Raw genomic sequence first — 21,232 nt, forward strand, 5'->3', positions numbered from 1 at the left:
AGCGTACGGTATTGGGGATTAGTGATTGAAGTCGTTCGTCCTTAATATGGACTCTTAGGTTTGAATCTTTAGCGTTCGGTTTTGGTGGATTAATAAGCGTTCGGTCTTAAGTTGCTTATTCTTAAGTTTTGGACCTCGAACGATCGGTTTTGGGGTATTAGCGATTAAATGAGCGTTCGGTAGTTAATTTCTGTTGATCGGTTAAGTATTGATTTTAGTACCGTTCGGAATGGTGTTGATCCAGTACCAATTGATGATGTTATTCTGCAGTGATCCTTCGTAGTGAGCGTTCAGTTTTAAATTGATATTCGGAAGTTTAATCTTGAACGTTCGGCCTTAAGTTGATAATATTAAGTTTGGATCTTTAGCGTTCGGCTTTGGTGTATTAGTAATCGTTCGGTCAAGCGTTCGCTTTTGGTGTATTAATGATTGGATCGTTCAGTCTTAATTGGATATTATTAAGTTGAAATTTTGAACGTTTCTGGTGTATTAGAAATTGTAGCGTTCGAATAAAATTAGTACCCTCAGGATTTGATTTAGTACCGCACGGTCAGAATGGGTTTAGTACCGTTCGGTCAGGTTTTGAGTTAATACTGTTCGGTTAAGTTGTAATCATTCGGCCAATGCTTCAGACGTTCGGCAAAATGATCTAGGTGTTCGGCCAAGACTCTAACGTTCGTTCTTTTAGTATTCGGTTAAGTGAGTTTCGACCCTAGCGTTCGTCCCTACAGTGTTCTGTCCCATCGTTCGTAGGGAACGACCGATCTCGATGATGTTAATCCTCAGGAAGTACTCGTCGAAGGTAGTGTTACGACTAGGCTTGATCTTTGAGCGTTCGTCCTTTGGGGTTCGGTTTAATATCGTTTGGTGTCCATAGGCGTTCGGTCTTTGATGATGATTGATCTTTGAACGTTCGTCCAGACCATATCCGATTTGAATATGGAGTTCGGTTTTAGCGTTCGGCCGAATAGTGTTTAATCTATGGTGCTCGGTTTTTAGCGTTCGGCATGTTTATTTTGGATCTCATAGCGTCCGTCCAAATAGTATAGTGTTCGGCAATGTATCTGTCGGCATATAGCGTTCGTCCAAATCGTTGTGGTGAATAGCGTTCGGCCAAATAGTGTTCGCCTGGTGTTTTTTAAAATAACGTTCGTTCAGTAGCGTTCGTTCAATGGTGTTCGGTGAATAGTGCTCGTCCAAATAGTATTCTACAAATAATGTTGGAGTTTAAATTTATTTTCTCTTATTGAATTATATGTACAAATGCTTGGAATATATACTGTGATGTGATGTAGGTGAAAGTATGTGAATGTATGAAATATGATAAATTAATGTGATGATATGATTATAAATGTAAAGGATGTATGTGAGTATGAAGTAGACATCTCGGGGAGAGATGGATGAAAGTGGTATGTGGTGTTGTGGTTGTTCTGTATAACTATAGTGAACTTAGGATCGGTCTGTCTATCCCTACACTCAAAGCATTGTTCATGCTCACATAAGCTGTGTTCGCATGAACAAATTTTACTGTTCATGCGGATTTGCGAGCGAAGATTGAATTAACCTGTACTGGTCGCTTGAGCTGATAACAAGGGATGAGGCAGGATGGATTTGCGGGATGAAGTCCAATTTCGTCACTCGCATGAATGAAGAGATTTGCACGGATTGTTACGGAAAAGTCAAATGTGCCCTTCAGTTATTACCTAAATTCCAATCCTGGTTTGTTCATGGCATGAAGAAGCACTGGAATGAAGAAGCAACTGATTCCATGAATTCAGAGCCGAAGAAGACAATGCACAGGAGGGTGGCGTAACCGGTTACGCGAACGCGTAACCGGTTGTGTAACCGGTTACGCAATATATATTTTTTCAGTTTTTTTATAATTATTTTAATATTATAATTTAAAAAGATGTACATTTTAATAAAATTAGGTATATTATATTTTCTAATTTATTAAAAATAAGTTGATTATTTAATTTTTATAATTTTTAAACATTAATTTTATAAATTATTCATAATTTTTTTTATAAACATTTTTACAATTAAATATAACATTTTATATTACTTTTATACCTAGGGGCATTTTGGTAATCTTTAATTTCTACCAATTAAACTAATTTTTAAAATCTATCACATCAATCAAATCCTACACTAATTCTCACAAACTTTACTTCCAAATCCACTCTCAATTACCCACAAATCCACTCAAAAAAACAACTAAAAAATTACCCTCAAATCCATTCAAATCATCTCCCCTAAATCATCTCCTCCAAATCTATCCAAACGAACAGAGCCATAGAGAAGAACAGTGTCAGTGGTGAGAGTAGAGGGAGGTCCTCGTCTATAGCTTTTAATGGCAGATATAGGCAGGTTGGGGATTTACCTTGCTAGTGTTGGAGAGTGCCAGCAGAACTATGCAAGTGCAAAGACGACTGTTATACAAATCCAGATGAGTCGTGTGTTGGGGATTTACCTTGTATAGTGTTGGAGAGTGCAGCAGAACTATGCAAGCGTAAAGATGTGTGAGTTGTGGTTTCATGAGCATGTTTTAATTGTTCCTTTATATGTATCTATGTATGATGACATGAATTAACTGTATTATATGTATAACATGTTTTTATATCTAGCTCACCCTTGCATTGTTTGTGTTGTGTGCTGTTTGGGTACGTTTCTTTGGCGATGGTCATCCATTTGGATGGGAGCAGACGTTGTCGAGGAGATTCCTTTGGAGCAAGAACTAGAGGTTACTGATGTTGCGGAGTAGTTTTCATAAGAATTTCCTGATTGAACACTTGTAGTGTTCAATCCTTTCAACTGTTCAAGTTTAAATTCTCGTTTATTTTATTTCTAAACGACTGTAATTTCACATTTAATTACACGTCAAACTCCGACTGTTCTCTTTGTTTGGATGTTGATATCTATATTATATAATAGTGGTTATTATATAATCGGGATGTTACACTATCAATTAATTACGACAAAACCATCTAAAAACATAAACATCTTCTTATTCTTACATATAATTTGTTATTTTATATTAATTATTAATCATATAAAACAGTTATAAACAAGTAAGATGTAACGATAATAGTTAAAGATAATAAATATAAAAATCTTGAATAACTTTTTAATACTTCTTTAAATAAAATAATAAATAAATTCATTAAAGACGTCTTAACTAATAAGAGACTATCAATTAATGACTACTGTTACGTGAAAACCATCTAAAAACATAATCATCTTCTTATACATGTAATTTCTTATTTTATATTAGTCATTAATCATATAAAACAGTTGTAAACAACTAAGATTTAACAATAATAATTAAAGATAATAAATATAAAAATCTTGAATATTTTTTTTAATACTTCTTTAAATAAAGAACTCGCGCATTTATTTCTTACTTCTTTGGTAACCGACCGTGACATAGAAAGAGAGATATTGGCGCCCCTCTCTCTCTCTTTCTCCGCCAACGGCGCCACAGCATTGTTTGCTGCTTTCCTCCGCCCCCATTCTTTCCTCCGCCCCCATTCTTTCCTCTTCCACTTTTTTCCGATCTGCATTTGCATTCTCTTTAGATGCCGCTTTTCTCTCAGTCCTCGCCCTGCTGCACCGCCGCGGCGGTGGCGGCGATTAACTCGTCGGACCGGAAGACGAAATTCGCCTCAGCTGCATGGAGGAATTGCAAGGTCACATCTCCACTTCTTCGTCTCTCCGAGGTGCATTTCTTGGCTTCATAGTTTCTTCAATAATTTCAATGTGTTGCAAATTTAGCATACGTCATATGTCATGATCGCAAATTTTACTGCTGAATTTGATTGGAATTTGTATTAACTTAGCGAAGAAAATACGTTGATGCTAATGTTGCCGTTTGCGCTTTGTATTTAGTTGCGCAATTGTTAATTCCGTGATACTTTCATTGCGTTGAGTCGTTGAGACTGCGTACCTCTCACGTTATGTATGGGTTCTTTTTCTGTGTAGAATGACAAATTCAACGTTTCTCGGTTAGCTCTTGGCCACTCTAGGCGGGGAGTTAAAGGCCAGACCATATCAATGGCATTAGTGGGCAACACTGTTGGGAAAAAAGGGGAGGTGGCCACCTCCTCTAGCATCTTGGTAATCTGAATCCTCATTCCATGCGTTTTGTGGTTAATTCATTTGCTTCAATCGTGTGTTTACATTGGCACTGTAAAAAGAGAAGAGACGTTTGTTGTATTTTCTTAGTTGCAAAGTCAGTCAACTATGAAGTTTGTTTAGTGTGTTTAGTGTGTTTAGTGAACAGATAATAAAAAATAGAGTCAAGTTCTCAATTCTGATGGCAAAATACAACTAATGCTTTCCTCTTCAAAAACGTAGTATCTAATTTATCCTTGTTTATTGTAACTGAGATTTTTGTGCGTCCTTGTCTGCAGGCATATGATTTGATTCAGGGGGAACTTGTAAGTATTATTTATTTATTACCTCGCCATTTCATCTAACGGGATTTAGTTTTCTGTTTTCAGAGAATTAATCTTTTTACTTTCTAGATTCAGGGTGTTCCATTCAATCCATTAGAATATTTATGTGCGTGAAAGAGTGATTGTGTTCATTTTTAAATCTAATAACAACAATCACTACTAAGCCTTTTCCCACAAGGTGGAGTTGGCTTAAGGGATGTCTGGAAGATTTAATGGCTTTTGGGCATCTACTTTGACTCTTTTAAACTTCTTTATGTATTTTAACTAATTCCAATAAATTCAATTACTAAATTTATGGTTTAAGCCCTAATATGATAAGAGCTCATGACATGAATAAATGCTTAATTAAGTTGCTAAACCAAACACACCCATGGCTTCTTCACAAAATTGATTTGAAACTATACGAGGATATTTAGACAAAAGTTAGTAATATAACATTGGATTGCTGCAACCCTCGTGTATTTTCATAAGTTAATGAATCTCATCAATATGATGTTGTGTAAAGCTATAAGAGACTAATATGCTGGCATAATTTCCTATACAGGTGAGATGGAGTTCTGTTATGGACAGATCTTTACCTGACCCACCAACAGCTGTTTTTCTGCATGGAATCCTAGGATGCAGGAAAAACTGGGGTGGGTGGTTCTGTGTACATTTTATTTTATTTTTGCAAGCCTTTGGTAATATAAATTTTATGCATAGCCTGAATTGTTTCGATGTGTTGTGCATGGTTATGATTTGGCAACAATGTGTTCTTCATTGATCAAATCACTTTTCTGTTCTATATGCTCCGAGAACTGAACAATAATTTTAGAGTAGCTAGGCTGGAGATCTGGATATTTATGGTTATTAGTTACTATGTGACTGATTGTTTCAAAGCTCCTTTTTGTTCAGGTGAAATGACATTATGTATTAGTATGTGCAAGTATATAAGTTTGAGTTGGACAATTTCAATGAAAAGGGATATAATCCCTATCATTTTGTTTCATGTAACTTTTTGAGCAATGGGCTTAGATACACTTTTAAATTCATCTATTTGTACTTGCTAAAAAAACCCATTTTGTTTCTAATATTTCCAATTCTATACGTATGATTCACATTCTTTTAGTTTCAGTACTGTTTCTCTTGCTGTTGATTATAGTTGATAGGTGCACATATGTCTATTTTCGTTACTAGTGCAGCCATTCATCAGAAGGATATTGTAGTTGCATGAAAATCTAATGTTGATTGAAATTAGAGACTAAAATGAGAAAAATTAAGTTCCCTAAATCATAAGAAGTTTAAGCTTTTTCTGGAATTTCTTGTGGGTTATGACTATAAGCGTGATTTGTAGGATTTCTTTGTTGGTGGACATTCAGCCTATTAGAAAGTTGGTCCTTGGTTGATTATTTGCTCTGAGGCTTTTCAAGTTTTCTTGACATATAAATAAACTAAATTTAACTTATTCATCCTTCTTTAATTTCACAAGAAGCATTGTTGGTTGAAAGAGTGGAGGTCTAAGTCAATTGACATGTATTTATACATTGAGTAGTTAAATGCTGGCATCCTTATGTGGTTTTGTTAAGGAGAAATATTTGTAGTGTGTTAATAGAACAATAAACGAGTCACTTACCCTTATTTATTATTATATGGACCTAAATCTTTATTTATTTATTTTTGCATTTTTTGTTTTTGTTGTAGTTTTCATGTGGTTTCTGATATTTAAGTTTGATGTTATATCTGCAAAGAAGTATTTCTGGTTCGCAGTCAAATTTATTGAGAAAGAATAAATTGTTAGTTAGTTTCATAATTTGCGGCTGAAAGAGTGATATTGCAGGAAGTTTTGCTAGGAGATTGGCCCTAGAGTTTCCTACATGGCAGGTATTTTACTTTAAATTGTTATGCTGAGTTGTCCAAGGTACTATTTGACATGTTAATATTTATTGTTATAGCAGGTATTATGCATATGAAATTAATTTTAATCCTCTGATAGCATGTAAATACCTGCACTGCCAACAAACCATTTATAGCCACAAATTTAAAACTTTCTTAAAAAGATTTTGCTTAAAATGTACGACGCAACACTTTCTGGTTTATTGTTGGGTGATGAGTTTGGATCAAATTATTTGACTCTGATTAGATAATATTTTGTTTTTTGCGTATCTTAAATTTTGACAGTAGGGGTCCAATAATTTGGATTTACAAAAGTCTGAATACTGTTTTTTTTTTCTTTTTGTTTGCATTGACAGTTCCTTTTAGTAGACCTACGATGTCACGGTGATTCAGCATCAATGAAGAAGAGAGATCCCCATACTGTAGCATCTGCTGCTAGTGACGTTCTAAAACTAGTGCGCTTACTTTATTATGTTTCTTTAATCATTGTCACATATATGTGGTAGGTTTCCTAAGGAATATGGGAGAGGGTCTATTATTTCACTCCACCCATTCCTAATGAGATTTAAACTTTGTTTACTGTATGGAAAACCCAGTTTTCAACCATTTGCATTTCCTTGGGTGCTTGCAACTCACCCTGACCCTTCCTTTGTCTTCTTTGTCTTTCATGATTTACAGTCTCTCTCTAGTTTGGGTGAATTCCTCAAATATTTATTGGCTTTACTGCTCCCTTTAATTTTAATTGCAGTATGCCGTCCCTTTTCAATTTTTAAAATGCTAAATCATATCAATTTGTGGGAATTAAAATCCCTTGTTATTTTTTTAAAATCGGAACATTTTTTCTGAGTTAAGGGAATATTTTTGCTATAGATAGAAAACCTTGGACTGTTTAAAATTTAGGTCAAAGTTGCTTGTTGATTAGATTCCTGCTGTTCTGTATACATGTAATTTATTTTTCCTTTCTTGTAATTACTTCCTCTTTGTTCTTGTGGATAGGTTCGAGATCTAAGAATAACACCTCGTGTGCTAGTTGGTCATAGTTTTGGGGGGAAAGGTTAGTCACTGATTGTTTGATTAAGTTAATTTTTAAGTGCCTTTTTTTCAGTATACATTCATCTATTTTTCAGTTGTTTTGAGCATGGTGGACCAAGCTGCAAAGCCTCTTGCTCGGCCAGTTAGAGTAAGCCCAAACTCCATTCGTGTTTGCTTTTTGCTGGATGAAGTATCAGCTATCAACTATTTTTATGTGTTAAAAATATGCAGCATGTTGGTTTTTAAATCCCATTTCCACTATAACATTTAACAATGCTTTAAGGATGAAAATATGGATAATGGAGGATGTATAGCAGTTTCCCTTAATCGTGCTGACACTAGAATATATGCATGAGGCTCAAATGGAGAAACTCCTAGGATGATAAGAATTTATTCTCCATGAAATATTCTTTTTTGCTATGGTAATTAGTTAGCATGAATCTATGTATTATACTATTCATGAAGATGCACAGAAAAAATGTCTGGTAGGATAAAATGCATGATAAAATGCTTACTATGTTGGATTTAGATTGTCATTTGATGTTTAAAGTGTGCACAACCCTCACAGGTTGGTAATTATACTCTATAGAAGTTTAATTACCAGAGAGCTAAACATCAATTGTATAAATAGTAATAACTAAAGTGTGCTGTTAACCATTTAATTATGACAGCCACCCTCACGATGGAGCTATTATGCTCCTAGCTTGTGACCAATGAATCCAGCCTTATGGTGGCAAACGCAGCTAAATCCAGCCAAACACGGTGGAATAGTTGCAAATGTTTGAATAAGTCCAAATATATGGCCAAATAGCAGCAATTCAGAGCACCAAATCCAAACAGGAAATTTCCTGTGGTGAATAGACAGCAACAAGCCTCCTGGAGTGTGGAACCGATGCACAATTGAACTCTGTTGAAATCTATGCCTATTGGTCAAGTGAGTGGACTGAAAAATTCTGTCCAAATAAAGAGAACACCACTGATGGAGTAAGTGGCTACTGGTACTGTAGTTTGTGAGAATGGAAACAATGGCAATACTTCACTGGAATTAGGTTAGTGTAATTGAAGCTGGAGGTATGTCACTGGTGTAGTTGAGAGTTTGGAAAAACATATCTGATTAAGGATCAGCGGAAAAGATGTTGGAGGAATATGGTGGTTGGAAAAACCATCACGCTTACATTACATATCCTTCTGTGTGGCAAAATGAGCAGAGGAGAGATGCATGCGCGAGGGGTTGCATGCAAATGGCAGAGATGACTCAGCAAGGACTGAAGATGCCAGAAAAATGGCTAGGTTTAGATAAAGGGACCAGAAGTTACTCATCATTACTTAACTGTGTATCTCAAATATAGTCATTAAGGAAGTTCTCAAAATAATATTGTTTCATATGTGAGATCTATTTTCAGATTGGACCCCTCTGAAACTACTGAAAATTAAATACATATTAAAAACGTGGGACTTTAAAAAGATGAACAACATAATGAATTAAGACTACTAAAAAATCAGCCGGGTGAAAAAGTAAGAGTTGACAACGATATAACTGTACTCTCTGTTTTGTATGTCTGTGTATATGTATGAGTGCTTCCGAACTGTTTCATACTAGTTAACTATGCTATTTGAAGGCTTGGGTTCTGGATGCAACGCCTGGAAAAGTTCGAGCTGGTGGAGATGGAGAAGATCATCCAGCAGAACTTATATCCTTTCTAAGCACACTGCCCAAGGAGGTAGATCCTTATTCTTTTTTTATCCCCTTCAATTAATATTTCTTTCTGAGAGAAACAAATATAGTAGATGTTAATTTGATTCAATGTGTCACTTTTGTTTTAATTCCTCAATTTTAAGATTTGGTTGTTGAGTTTGATCAAAATTCATGTTATGCATGAAAATCGCAACTATAATATTGTTGTCAAGTACGTGATTGTCAAAGCAATCAATTGTGTGTACAAAATTGTGAAAATGGAACGAGTGCTTTGACACGTCACTATCAAAATTGTCACGATTCAAAATTTAAGCTCTCTCTGATGTGCGATAAGATTCGCCATTCAACTACATTGTATAGGAGTATAAAGAGGGGGGAAAGAAAAAAATATAGGGAATTATGAGAACAAAGCTGACCACCATTGTAATTTCTATGTAAATTTACTTTTATTATTTACATTTTATGCACTTTGGATTGGCATCTCAGTATCATAATAACTATCTTCCTTTATACTTTTGCTTCTTTTATATGAATAAATTTACAGAATGCTTTTACTTTTGGTGCTATATTGTGACCTAACCTTTTATTTTTCTATGATGATTTCCTCAAGGAAGATATCTACAAAGCAGGAAGTTGTACGAGCTCTTATCCAACAAGGATTTTCCAATGATGTGGCACAGGTACAACTATGGTATACTTTGATATAGTGTTAGAAATATCATGTTTATTGAGAGTAGGTGTCAGAAATTTCGTGTTTAGTTGGATACTGTATGCTTTTTCTGAATCACTGATGATATATAAATATGGCCATTGCTGGTGAAGCTCATGCCCAGTAAAGTATTTTGTCACTACCCTGTTTGCACCTTGACCCTTCAAACTTTCACTGTCATTTTATGCTAGAATGGTGTCATAATAATTATAGAATGCATGATTCATGTTAAATTTTGGTGCCTTGAAGGCACTATAAATTCTAAAGTAAAAAGTTTATAAAATTGGGATTAAGTGATGGGAGATGTTTATAATACTGCAACAAAATTTAACAGTCTGCACATGGCCTGTACGTGTAAATTGAGTTAGAAAATCAGTTTAAATGTAAAACTAATCAGTAAATTATGAACATATCTGTATCAACTATTCATAGATGAACACTTGGTTTTTACTTCTTTTGGAAAGTACAGTTTGCTTGCTATCTGATTTGTCACATTTATAATTGTTTCACCAGACGATTGATTAAACAAAATTTCAAGAGCTTTGTTAACTTGATGAATAAGTTGGATGCTACAAAATTAACATAATTCACTTTAAAATAAATAAAGATAAAAACAATAGGTTTTTTTGGCAATTTTTGTCTGTATTAATTTTTTTTTCTTCTGTTACCATGTCTAGTGGGTTGTGACTAACCTGCGACCTTCCAGCTCTTGTGGTTCACAATCGTCTGGCTTCGCATGGGTGTTTGACCTAAGGGGGATTGCAGAAATGTATCAATCCTATGAAGAAACAAATTTGTGGTACATACTGTTATCCATGGTGACAATGTTAGCTGTGATATATTGATTTATCTGCCCTACTTCCCTGCTTCTTTGGTTGAGATGGGTCCTTCCTGCTTTCAGTATGAATTAGAATGGCAGTGCCAGGTCCTATATAAGTATGATTGTTAATTTTATATTAGGCTGTTTGCTGTAGGCAATCATATTTAATTATGAACTTAATCTTTCCATACGGAAGATTGTGGAACCAATAATGCTTTGTGCTTCTGTTCATAGGAAAATTGTTGAAGATGTACCTCGTGGAGTGCATATGAACTTTTTGAAAGCAGAAAGAAGCTTGCATAGATGGGCTCTTGAAGATCTTCGGCGGATCCATGCGGCTGAAGAGCTTGCAGCTGAGGAAGGAGGTGGAGTTGAAATGCACGTCCTTGAAGATGCTGGCCACTGGGTATGTTATATCATTCAGTTATTTTTTTATAGAATGATCTCCTCCCGTACCTGTCTTTCACCTTTCGAGATCTATGGTATCGTCCAAAATACTTTCAATACAGCATCCTGGATTATAGGGAATAGTTAGGGCTGGTGATTTTATTTACTATTAAATAGATATTAATACTAGGAGATAACATGGAAACTTGCACGATACTGGTAAAAACTGATAAAATGAATTCTCAAAAGTGAGGGGTTGACCCTTTTTAGTAATGTAGTGGCAAGACAGACATTTTCAGGGTTTACCCCTAAGGCTTGGGAACATTGCACGCTATCAGCAGTCTTTCATCTAAAGATCAACGTTGTTAAATGGCAGCACCATGGTAGAATACTGCAAGGGTGTGCGACATAATATTGCCAACTACCTTGAGACAATTCGTAAAGAGGGGTCTGCTATGACGGTACAATACTGCAAGGGTGTGCGACATAATTTTGCTTTTCTGCCACATGCCATTTGCCATTGATAACGCTGCAAAATTTTAAACGTTATCCCCTTTTTATGTTTGGTCAATGATTTAATGTATTTGGTTAATGTCATCGAGAAGTTGTTCTTAGCAGCCATACCAATATTTGGAGCCTAATAAAATTCGTTTTAGAAAAGTAAGTGATTAAGTAGACTAGCACAGATCCCCATATCTCTGCATATCTTGTTTCTCCCACGCATCCCTGTCGAAAGCTAAGGGCTGAAGCGTTTACTATACGCATAGATTTATTTTGATGCAAATAGTATTTTTTCTCCTGAAAAGGACAAGGTATATTCTTGGAAAAATTTCCCGAAGTTGATATTAAGTGTTTTCTTGCTAGTCAAAAACTGAGAGGAATTCGTTTAGAGCATCATGTATTGTTAGCGATAGGAGAAAGGGATTACATCCACATGTTTAGTGATTTAAGTGGTGGTTAGATTCTTCCACTGTTCTCACTCTGTTGTTTTACTAAGATTTGAAAATTTGTTATGTAGTTACATATTAATGATGTAATGAGGATGAATTATACGCCATTTGGACTGTTTGTGACTCAATTTAAAAGAGGATTGATTTACTTTTTCTCTGAACAGGTGCATGCTGATAACCCAGACGGACTCTTCAGGATACTGTCATCATCTTTCCAGGGAGGCAAGACCTGAGATTGCAAATGTCTACTAGATGGGATTTTCCCTTCGAAGTTTGACGCCATTCCTTCCCATTTTCTTTGTTTAGTTATCCCTTTTGTATATGCTATTTTATTTTTTTCACTGTAATAATTTTTATCGTTACCCTATTCATTAAATCTCCTCCTCTCCCATGTTTTATGTCATCTGCAAGCAGCGTTGATGTCCAATTGTACGATCGTTGCTTTGGTTGCTTTGTCCGCAGGTAATTCACCACTACTTAAATACCATCACATTCCTTTGTGTTTTTATGTCCTTCCTTAGTGCTTCCGTTGCGATTTGATGTTTCTCTGCAATTGCAAATACCAGTTCTAATAAATATGTTGGAAAAAGATGCACAGTTTACTTATGGAAATAAATACTGTGAAGTTTCAAAAATTAATCAACTCTCTCTTACCCACTTGATCCTGTGTTGCACAATGTTGCTCTTGCAGGGATTTGCGTTTGCAACTGTCCTTCTGAACTGAAAATTCTGTCAAAATCTGAACTTAAAAAGGATTAATGCATCCATAATTAAAATTGAATAACAAAAACTAGTTTTCTATCCATACATTAAAATAATAATCGTTGCATACTTCATAAACAATAAACTATGATCGATGCTTACACAAAAAAAAAAAAACTCTGTAGAAAATTTATATTCGTGAATGGCAAACTTTTCCAGGTTGTAATCTTGTAAGTGATTCATTTATAAAGTTCAATGGCATGACTGTCGGCTTGGTCTTGTATGATGCTATTTTGGTTACTGATCATGCTATTCATGGGGGTCAAAACTAGGCCACGTTCTATGTACTATCAATAATAGCACCATTTCTATTGTGGTGCAAATCATTTTCTAATACGAAAACTATAATTTTCATGCCTTCAACCAATTCATTAATAATGTTAGCACTTTTAAATTTTATTTGTATACAATGACAATGCCAATAATACGATATTATCTTATACACTTTTTGTAATGCATTCTTTATTATTGGTTGAAAATTATTAAAAATTAAAGATACATTTTTGAAAAACCCGACTACAGGATTTTGATTATCGAAACTAATGATTTTATGATTTTTAATGATAGAGTTACTAACAAAAATAATTGTATACCGTCAGAAGAAAAAAAAAAATCTCAATCCTTTGATTCAATTTTAACAATTGTGTAATGATATTTTGTATTCTTTTAACATGGCAAAATTGCAGTGTAAGGAGTATCTTAACATTGTCCAATGATATCTAAATTAAGAATAACCATGACAATTACTAAATACAATAATTGTCTAAAATGAAAAAGGTTCTCTATAATATACACGAATATTCATAAATAGATGCATGCATTTTAAAAGGATCCTTGCTAAAAAACTTTAAATACTCCTTGTTATATTACAAATTTGTTTTGTAAAATCCTTTTGAATATTAGTAATGATTGATCTAATTGTATTTTGTAAAAAAATTAAAAGAATAATTATGATATATTATTTTAAAAATTAGAATAATATATATATATATATATATCCTATAATTCTTCATAAAAATGATGTTTACACAAAATATAATAATAATTAAATTATAACTAACATAATTTTTTATTATCTGATATGTATTGATAAAATATTTACGTAGCTTAACATATTTGACTTCGTAGTATATGATTTTTGGATAAACAGAAATATAATTTTGTGATAAACAGAAATAAAAAAAATGTTGATCCAGATTTAATAAAATTTATTTGTTATTATATGATATTCCATTTCTATCAAATAAAATTATTATTATTATTCGCATTAAATCATTTTGTGGTGCACCTTATCCTAAAAACTAGAGAAAGAAAGGGAAAAAGAAGAAAAGGAATGAAAGGATAGTTGTGGTGCTTAATCCATTTTTGCAAGTTGCAAAGGGAAATAAATAGAGATGAACACATGCATGTGACGTGGCATCTCCAAACTCACTTTTTATTTACCCAACCCCAACCCCTCAAACACAACGCAAGACAACACAACAGAAATTTCTCGCTCTCATTCTCTCTCTCGATTCTACTCTTCTCTCCTTTCTTCCGTCAACGGCGTTTCTCACTGTGGCCACCGGTAAGCTCTTCTTTCTCAGCGCGCAATCTCTAATTCTCTCTTTTTCCGATTATTGTTTTAGGTTCAATTTTCTGAACGCTGATTTAACTCGCTTTATCCGTTCAACTTCTTTGTTGAATGTGTGAAAATGTAATTGTATCGCAATAATACCGAGTTTTAAACTAGGATGAGTTGACTGCTGAATCTGAATTCTGAACTGCGGCTAGGTTTCATTTCGTTAAGATCCACCTAAGGGTGAAACTAAGTAGTGTATGCTGCTGATGTTAAGATTTAGGTGATGATAGCGTCTTCAATTTATTATTAGCGAAAGAATGATAGTTGTTATTGCAACGCACTCTCGGATTCGGTTTGAGGTTCGTCAACCCTAAACTATTGCATGTATAATTTTTAGGACTCTTAGCACATGTTTCACACACTCTAGATGACTTAGATTGGCCTTTTCTACTCCTGCTTTATCAGTTCCCATTTTAGACGAGCTTCTCAAACAACACGTGTATAAATGATAGCCTTGTCATAATTTGAAATCAGCTCATTTTTCAAAAGTTGAAGTGCATACTTGATTAGAACTTATTGGAGAGTTTGATTGATTTTATATTCCTATTTCTTCTCTTGTACGTGTTTTCCAAGAAGTTTGCAAGTGTTTGTATATTATTTCAATCTTATTTCGGTCCTCATTTTTTAATTCCTGAATATTTTTTACTCTCTCCTCATTATATCTTGTGTAGTCATCATTTTTGTCATCTCTTAATCAAGCATTTCCACGTTCAAATACATAAATTACTCATCTTGCTTTACATACATTGTCATTGACTTTGGATAATTTTGATTTGAATATGCCGGCTGTGACCATTTATTTTTTATAAATATTTCATTAACATAATATTAAAAATATTAATTTTGTAGATATAACTTTTCTGACATGAAAAATTCGTTTCTTCGTTTCTAGGGTGAACCTTTCCGGTTTGTGGACACGCTTTAATGTACAGAAGCAGCAATATTGTGGCTAGGATTTTTAATCGTCAGATTTGCACTCCTCCTCCTGGCACTAGTGTAATTTCTTTTCACTACCAATATTATTTATTGTTGTTTTTTCTGAGAATTATTACATGTGTTGTCTTCTTTAGCCACTTTTTTTTGGGGAAGAGAGTGTTAAGAAGAAATTGTACAATGATTGGGTTGTAAGTTGTAATTGTAGGAAATGTGAACATTCCCCGGTGAACTATCAAAAACATGAGTTAGGGAAGATAAACAAGGTTTTGCTTTGTCTACACTTTCTGTATTTAGAGAGGTTGGACAGTTTATTTGATTCTGGTCGTGTTATGCAGTGTCAAGTATAACCTGATGTTTTTAAAGTGGAAGCTTGAAATGCAAAAGATACATATGATGTGCCAATTTGGAAAATTTGCTTTCACTTTTTGAATTTGTTGTCTTGTTCCTCTGTTGAAGGAACCTGAATCGAATTTAATTTTTGCAGGTGTAATTTAATTCTTGCAGGTTCATTATGCTCGGTGTTTCTATGAAAATTTGGTGCCAAGTTACACTATTTATGAGGTTGAGTGCCCAGACCACTTGTTTCGTAAATTCACTGATGATGGACAGTACCTTATAAGTTTCAGCAGAAATTATCAGGAGCTGATCGTTTATAGGCCTAGATGGCTTTCGTTTTCATGCAAAGATGAAGATTGCGATAAACATGATTTGCCATCTAGAGCTAAAAGATTTGACAGTTTTTTCACCCAACTATATTGTGTACCACTTGCTTCTTGTAATGAGCTTATATGTAAAGATTTCTTTCTTTACTTGGAGAGCCAGCAATTTGGACTATTTGCTACTTCAACGCCAGCCCAAGTTCCTGATGCACCTGCTGTAGGAGGAGCTGTCCATGGTGTTCCTTCAATTGAAAAGATAACTTTCCACCTCTTGAGGTGCGTATTCATCATTCTTTATATTCATTTTTTTTTTCTGATCTTCATCATAACAAGACCAATTCCTGATTTTTCACCTGTTGAAATAGACTGGAAGATGGAGAGATCTTGGACAAGAAGGTCTTCTGTAACGACTTTGTTAATTTAACCCATAATACGGGTGTCTTCTTGTATGATGACCTATTGGCAATTGTATCACTTCGCTATCAAACTATACATGTTCTTCAGATAAGAGATGCTGGTAACCTTGTTGATGTACGGGCTATTGGGGAATTCTGCCGTGAAGATGACCAGCTTTTTCTCAATTCCAATGCTCAGGTCAGTTAGCTTTTGGTATTGACTTTATTTTAATGCGTTTTGTTTTAGCACACAATTACATAGATTGTCATGGACTTTGAGAAAAAAGAAATTGTAACATTTAGTGGAACTGGGACATGCAACAAGAGTGCATGGGTTCAAACTTCACAGTTCAATCCACCCCATTTTCTGTTCCCTTACCTTCTCCCTCCTCTTGGGGCTTTCCATTGGCCACCCGTATGCTTCAATAGTGGGTCCTCCCTTGAACTAAAATTGTTATTTTAAGGATACTTAAACTTATACAATTCAAGGGCATTTCTTGGCGTGGCAACAAGGATGCTGGCTTATGACTTAGAGGTCATGGGGTCAAATCCTAAAAGCAACATATCTGCTTGTAGGGTTAAGGCTGTGTGTACTTTTACCTCCCTAGAGACATCACTCTGGGTGAGAACTCTTGTCCGTGTACATTGGGCTGTCCTTTAATGCTTTTACAATTGATTTTTTTTTTTCAAATCACCGGGATGGGTCATCTCGGGAATGTTTTTCAATTCTGCTTCAGTGGTTCAAGTTAATAATTTTGTGGTCATCTTTAATTGTCACTGCATCCCAATCATCCCTTATCAATTATGAAGCCATTCTAGCTCAATATTGATAATTCTGATGGTTTTGTGGCATATGTAAAGAGCTAAACTCACAAAAATATAGGCCAATCACCAATCATTCTGACAGGGCATGGCATTTTCTGACAAAATTAAACAGCTCCAGTTTCCTGGGAACCACATTGAAAATCACATGCATCAAGGCCAGACTAATCCGGAGAATTCTTTCCTGAGTGGAATAAAACAGCGATTGCTTTCATTCATATTCCAGGGACTATGGAATGAAGAAAGAGATGAAACATTGGTTGGTCTTCAATTTTTTTTTTATTGCTGTAAAATATTCTACTGTATTTTACATAGCTTTTATTCTATGATTGACGTGTACAGTTCTTATATTATATTGGAAGGTTATCCCCCTCCCCATCTTATACTGAAATTCTTTCCTTTTGCTCTTTAGAGCAAATCGTTTTAAAATCTCACATCTTATATGCTGTCACTTACATTTGAACACTGTTTGTTGCTCTACATCCATATTTCTGTGTCTTCACAGGAATATAAATGTGTGGGAATAGAAATGCATGGCACTTGTTTAGTTGTCCGACACAGTCATTATTACAGATGCACACAAACTTTTTGCATTAATTTAAAAGGAGAAATTACAATGAAGGATTGTTGGTAAAATAATTTTCATTTCAAGAATCAACCACAAACCAGTTAATCAAATTCCAATAGTGGTTACTGAATGATAACCTATTGACTTTATTAACCACTTGTATTGTATGTTTAATGATTCCTGGACTGTAATAAACACTTTCGGTGTTCCTTCTCTCTAATTTTCCATTGTCTGCATTTCCGCATATCCCATCTCTATTAGGACAATTTCAAGCATGAGTATGTATATGGATAAGAATATATTCTAAAATGTGAAATGCCAGGCATGCATATTGCAGCAATGCCTTTTTATAGTGACAAGAAACGGTTTGTCATATATGTACCTTTAAATGTTTACCCCTTCAATTTTTCCTGATTACTGTTTTGAATTTTTTGCTGTTTTTATTTTGTTTTTCCGAAGTTGTGGGGGCACATGACTTTGGCTGCTATTGTGTATATATGACTTGATCTTCGTATCTTTCCAATTTTTTTTACAATTTATAATTTTTTTTTTATTCCCCTCCCATCTACCAGAGGATTCAAGGGCTTAGGAAGAAGTTTTACTTCCACTTTCAAGATTATGTTGATTTGATTATCTGGAAGGTAGGGTCTTTGACACAGCTTTATCATCTCAAGAACATTTGACTAAGGAATGTAACATTACATCTGTTTAACTCGTGGGCAGGTACAATTCTTGGACCGACACCATTTGCTAATCAAGTTTGGTAGTGTAGATGGAGGGGTGAGTTCTCTTTGTGCCTTTTCCTTTGAACTCTCCGTATTCTTATTGTACCATTCACAGACTCCCTGAGTAGAAAGCAAATTACTTCTAAGAATATGAGAGTGCCAAAGCCTAAATATAAAATAAAAATGATATAGCATTTGTTGTTTCCTTTAGCTTGCATATGCGGCCGTCCTACTTGAAGTAGAGTAAAGGTCAACCTATCTTGTTGAAAAGTATTAGTGTCAAAGATAAATGCTTAAATCTTGACACTGATAACAAAAATGGTATTTTTCTTTTAACTTGCCTCCTCAAAACATAGTTTCACCATCCTATTACTGAAATTTAATTTAGTTATCAGACTTGGTTAGACAGGATGGAATTCTTTATCACTAGGCAGTGGAGATCTCATGCAGTCATACCATGTTAGGGACTGACTTTTTAGAGTTTTACAGTTAAGTGGCTCCAAGAATGAATTTTTTTATGTTACAATTTGGTACAGATAGAAAAAATTGGGCCAGGGCTCATGTTTAGGTGTTTAACTGATTAAACATTCCAGAAAATTTCAACCTGGAGATTCAAGTGGAATCATTATGCTCTATCGAAGTAATATGACAAATGTGTTAATCTTTCATGCTTTCAAGCCTCAGGTGTCACGAAATGCTGATCACCACCCTGCTTTTGTTGCTGTATATAACATGGATACAACTGAAATCATATCATTTTATCAGGTACATTTGTTTTTCATCTTGTTCTATTTTCTTCTTGGGTTCTATGTGTTGTTGGTCTGTTGGTGTTTTTAGTGACTCGGTTTTAAATCTTATCAGAATTCTGCAGATGAGCTTTATCTGTTGTTTGAGCAGTTCTGTGACCACTTTCATGCAACATCAAGAAATTTGATATATATGAATTTCATATCTTCTCATTCAAACAATATCCATGCACGGGAACAGCTACGGAGCATAAAAGATAAGGCAAGCAACCCTTCACAGGTAGTGAGGTTTTGTTGGTTGTATCCCCTCTGCTCTTCCTTCCGGATAAAGGAAAGCTAACGAGTTCTGAATATATATATGTGTGTGTGTGTTGTTTTGCAGTTTGTGAAGAAGATGCTTGCTTCTTTGCCTTTCAGCTGTCAGTCTCAGAGTCCTTCTCCTTACTTTGATCAATCTCTTTTCCGGTTTGATGACAAGGTTTACTATAGATGTTTCTATTTTCCATTCAGTGACCAAAATTATTTTTAATTAAATTTTATATATTTTGGACAAAGTTGGGTATATGCTTTTGAAAATGGAGTTCCAGATGTTAGATGAGCATTATCAAATAATAATTTCGTTGGAATTGGGAATCACGTTGAGGTCCTCCTTTGGAGAAAGACTATAACATCAGTTGGACTTATTGCTTAGGGCCTCTCTTTTTATCCTGTTTGGTAAGGTACCATGTTGAATGCCCATTTTTCCAATGTTGAGGCTTTTAGATGTGTGGAAAGAAATTTGAAGCTTAGTTTGTTTTGGTGGAGATGCCGGTGACCTTCGCAATACTGATGTTGCCACCTAGTATCTTAAAAGTGATATAGTTATTGGAATATGGATTGTAGGGCCCGATTACTGATGTAGAGATTCCTATTTTATTGAAAAAAGAGGGGTGACATGAAATAGGAGGTTGCTTGTATACACGCATTAAGCATACGCACATGCGCAACTATCTGCAAGATTTGCTAAATAATAGATGAAAAAAATCCCGTTGTTTAATTAACTTTTGTTTCTCTCCTTTATAGTCCACACAATATATGTTCTTTCACTTGCGTAATTTTAATTCTTGCCCGTCCTTGCAGCTGATTTCTGCAACTGATCGACATAGGCAGTCAACTGACCATCCAATCAAGTTCATTTTAAGGAGGCGTCCATATTCTCTCAAATTTAAGATCAAACCAGGTGCGTTTTTCTCTTGTTCAAGCTTGTATTGCTTTCTAAACTTAAAATTGACAAGGTTCCCTCACTTTCGAAAGTAAAATAAGGGATGGGATGTGGGTTTTCTCATATGGAGTATGCGTGATAGAGTGAAATGCATTGGTAATTATTTCCGACATGAATCAACAAGTTATCCACTCAACATTCATCTGCTTTCTGACATAAACTCAACGAACTTCGTTAATTAGGTCCTGAAGCTGGTAGTATGGACGGTCGTGCAAAAAAGATCTCTTCGTTCCTTTTTCATCCAATTTTGCCCCTTGCCCTCTCCGTTCAGCAGACTATGTTCCTGCAGCCTTCAGTAAATATCCACTTTCGAAGATGAGCGTAGAATTATAGATTAAGAAGAAAAATGAGTGTAGATTCTAATGATTACCGGTACTTCCAAAATACTTGTCTTCCACTGCTGAATCAAGAGGATGTATATTTAGTCGGTACTTCCAAAATGGTATTTCAATCAGATTCTAATGATTGCCGTGACAGTACTTTTAAATTTTGCTCTTTTGATTTTAAAGTTTAATTAATGGTTGTCTGATGTCAGAAATATAGCATTACACTCTTATTCAATCCCTGATAAGATTCTCAACAAAGCTTTTTCATCTGTCTACGATCTCAATATTCATAATTTAGTATTTGATGACAGAAATGTATATTCTATTCTCGTACTTTTATTTACAAATGTTGAACTGATTACTGAACATTTTATCATTAAGAGTATTGAAAAACTCTTATTGGCAACAGAAGGTTGGTTGTCTTCATTCCTAAGCATTACAAGATTTCTTTATACGTCACTGAAACTTTTCGTGTTACACATGATTTA

The 21,232-nt window shown here is 34.7% G+C and overlaps 2 protein-coding genes across 12 annotated transcripts; both read left to right on the plus strand.

Annotated features, from left to right (window-relative positions):
* The first annotated feature begins 3,404 nt into the window (after positions 1-3,404).
* Positions 3,405-12,326, plus strand: LOC108320879 (abhydrolase domain-containing protein C22H12.03). Of its 4 annotated transcripts, none has more exons than XM_017552454.2 (14): positions 3,405-3,719; positions 3,982-4,116; positions 4,413-4,439; positions 5,002-5,092; positions 6,274-6,317; positions 6,686-6,784; positions 7,326-7,383; positions 7,457-7,509; positions 8,981-9,082; positions 9,672-9,737; positions 10,444-10,565; positions 10,821-10,992; positions 11,263-11,434; positions 12,088-12,326. In XM_017552454.2, exons 1-13 carry the CDS (start codon positions 3,579-3,581, stop codon positions 11,383-11,385), a joined length of 1,233 nt encoding a protein of 410 aa, XP_017407943.1. In that variant the 5' UTR covers positions 3,405-3,578; the 3' UTR covers positions 11,386-11,434; positions 12,088-12,326. The 4 variants fall into 4 exon arrangements, 3 of the variants coding, with proteins under 3 accessions (XP_017407943.1, XP_052725342.1, XP_017407944.1); XR_008245631.1 differs by having other exon boundaries at positions 3,411-3,719; positions 11,263-11,450; XM_052869382.1 differs by having other exon boundaries at positions 3,411-3,719; positions 11,350-11,434.
* Positions 12,249-21,019, plus strand: LOC108320877 (light-mediated development protein DET1). 8 transcript variants are annotated; one of them, XM_052869380.1, is made up of 13 exons: positions 14,094-14,252; positions 15,199-15,302; positions 15,747-16,177; positions 16,267-16,297; positions 16,406-16,495; positions 17,204-17,377; positions 18,259-18,327; positions 18,410-18,466; positions 19,090-19,176; positions 19,273-19,437; positions 19,540-19,635; positions 20,277-20,376; positions 20,601-21,019. In XM_052869380.1, the coding sequence occupies exons 2-13, from the start codon at positions 15,231-15,233 to the stop codon at positions 20,735-20,737; spliced, it is 1,509 nt and encodes a 502-aa protein (XP_052725340.1). In that variant the 5' UTR covers positions 14,094-14,252; positions 15,199-15,230; the 3' UTR covers positions 20,738-21,019. The 8 variants fall into 8 exon arrangements, with proteins under 8 accessions (XP_017407939.1, XP_052725340.1, XP_052725341.1 ...); XM_052869381.1 differs by having other exon boundaries at positions 17,234-17,377; XM_052869378.1 differs by adding an exon at positions 14,521-14,605 and having other exon boundaries at positions 14,100-14,252; positions 16,267-16,495.
* Positions 21,020-21,232: the final 213 nt, after the last annotated feature.

The sequence above is a fragment of the Vigna angularis genome, chromosome 10 (genome assembly GCF_016808095.1).
Source record: "Vigna angularis cultivar LongXiaoDou No.4 chromosome 10, ASM1680809v1, whole genome shotgun sequence".
Lineage (NCBI taxonomy): Eukaryota > Viridiplantae > Streptophyta > Magnoliopsida > Fabales > Fabaceae > Vigna > Vigna angularis.

What these genes read in the sequence shown, in the direction of transcription:
- LOC108320879 (XM_017552454.2), top strand. Translation starts at nt 3,579, where the DNA reads ATGCCGCTTTTCTCTCAGTCCTCGCCCTGCTGCACCGCCGCGGCGGTG. An exon ending in CACTTCTTCGTCTCTCCGAG is followed by an intron (nt 3,720 to 3,981) that starts GTGCATTTCTTG and finishes TTTTCTGTGTAG; the next exon opens with AATGACAAATTCAACGTTTC. An exon ending in TAGAGTTTCCTACATGGCAG is followed by an intron (nt 6,318 to 6,685) that starts GTATTTTACTTT and finishes TTGCATTGACAG; the next exon opens with TTCCTTTTAGTAGACCTACG.
- LOC108320877 (XM_017552450.2), top strand. Translation starts at nt 15,231, where the DNA reads ATGTACAGAAGCAGCAATATTGTGGCTAGGATTTTTAATCGTCAGATT. An exon ending in ATAACTTTCCACCTCTTGAG is followed by an intron (nt 16,178 to 16,266) that starts GTGCGTATTCAT and finishes CTGTTGAAATAG; the next exon opens with ACTGGAAGATGGAGAGATCT. An exon ending in TTCTCAATTCCAATGCTCAG is followed by an intron (nt 16,496 to 17,203) that starts GTCAGTTAGCTT and finishes TCATTCTGACAG; the next exon opens with GGCATGGCATTTTCTGACAA.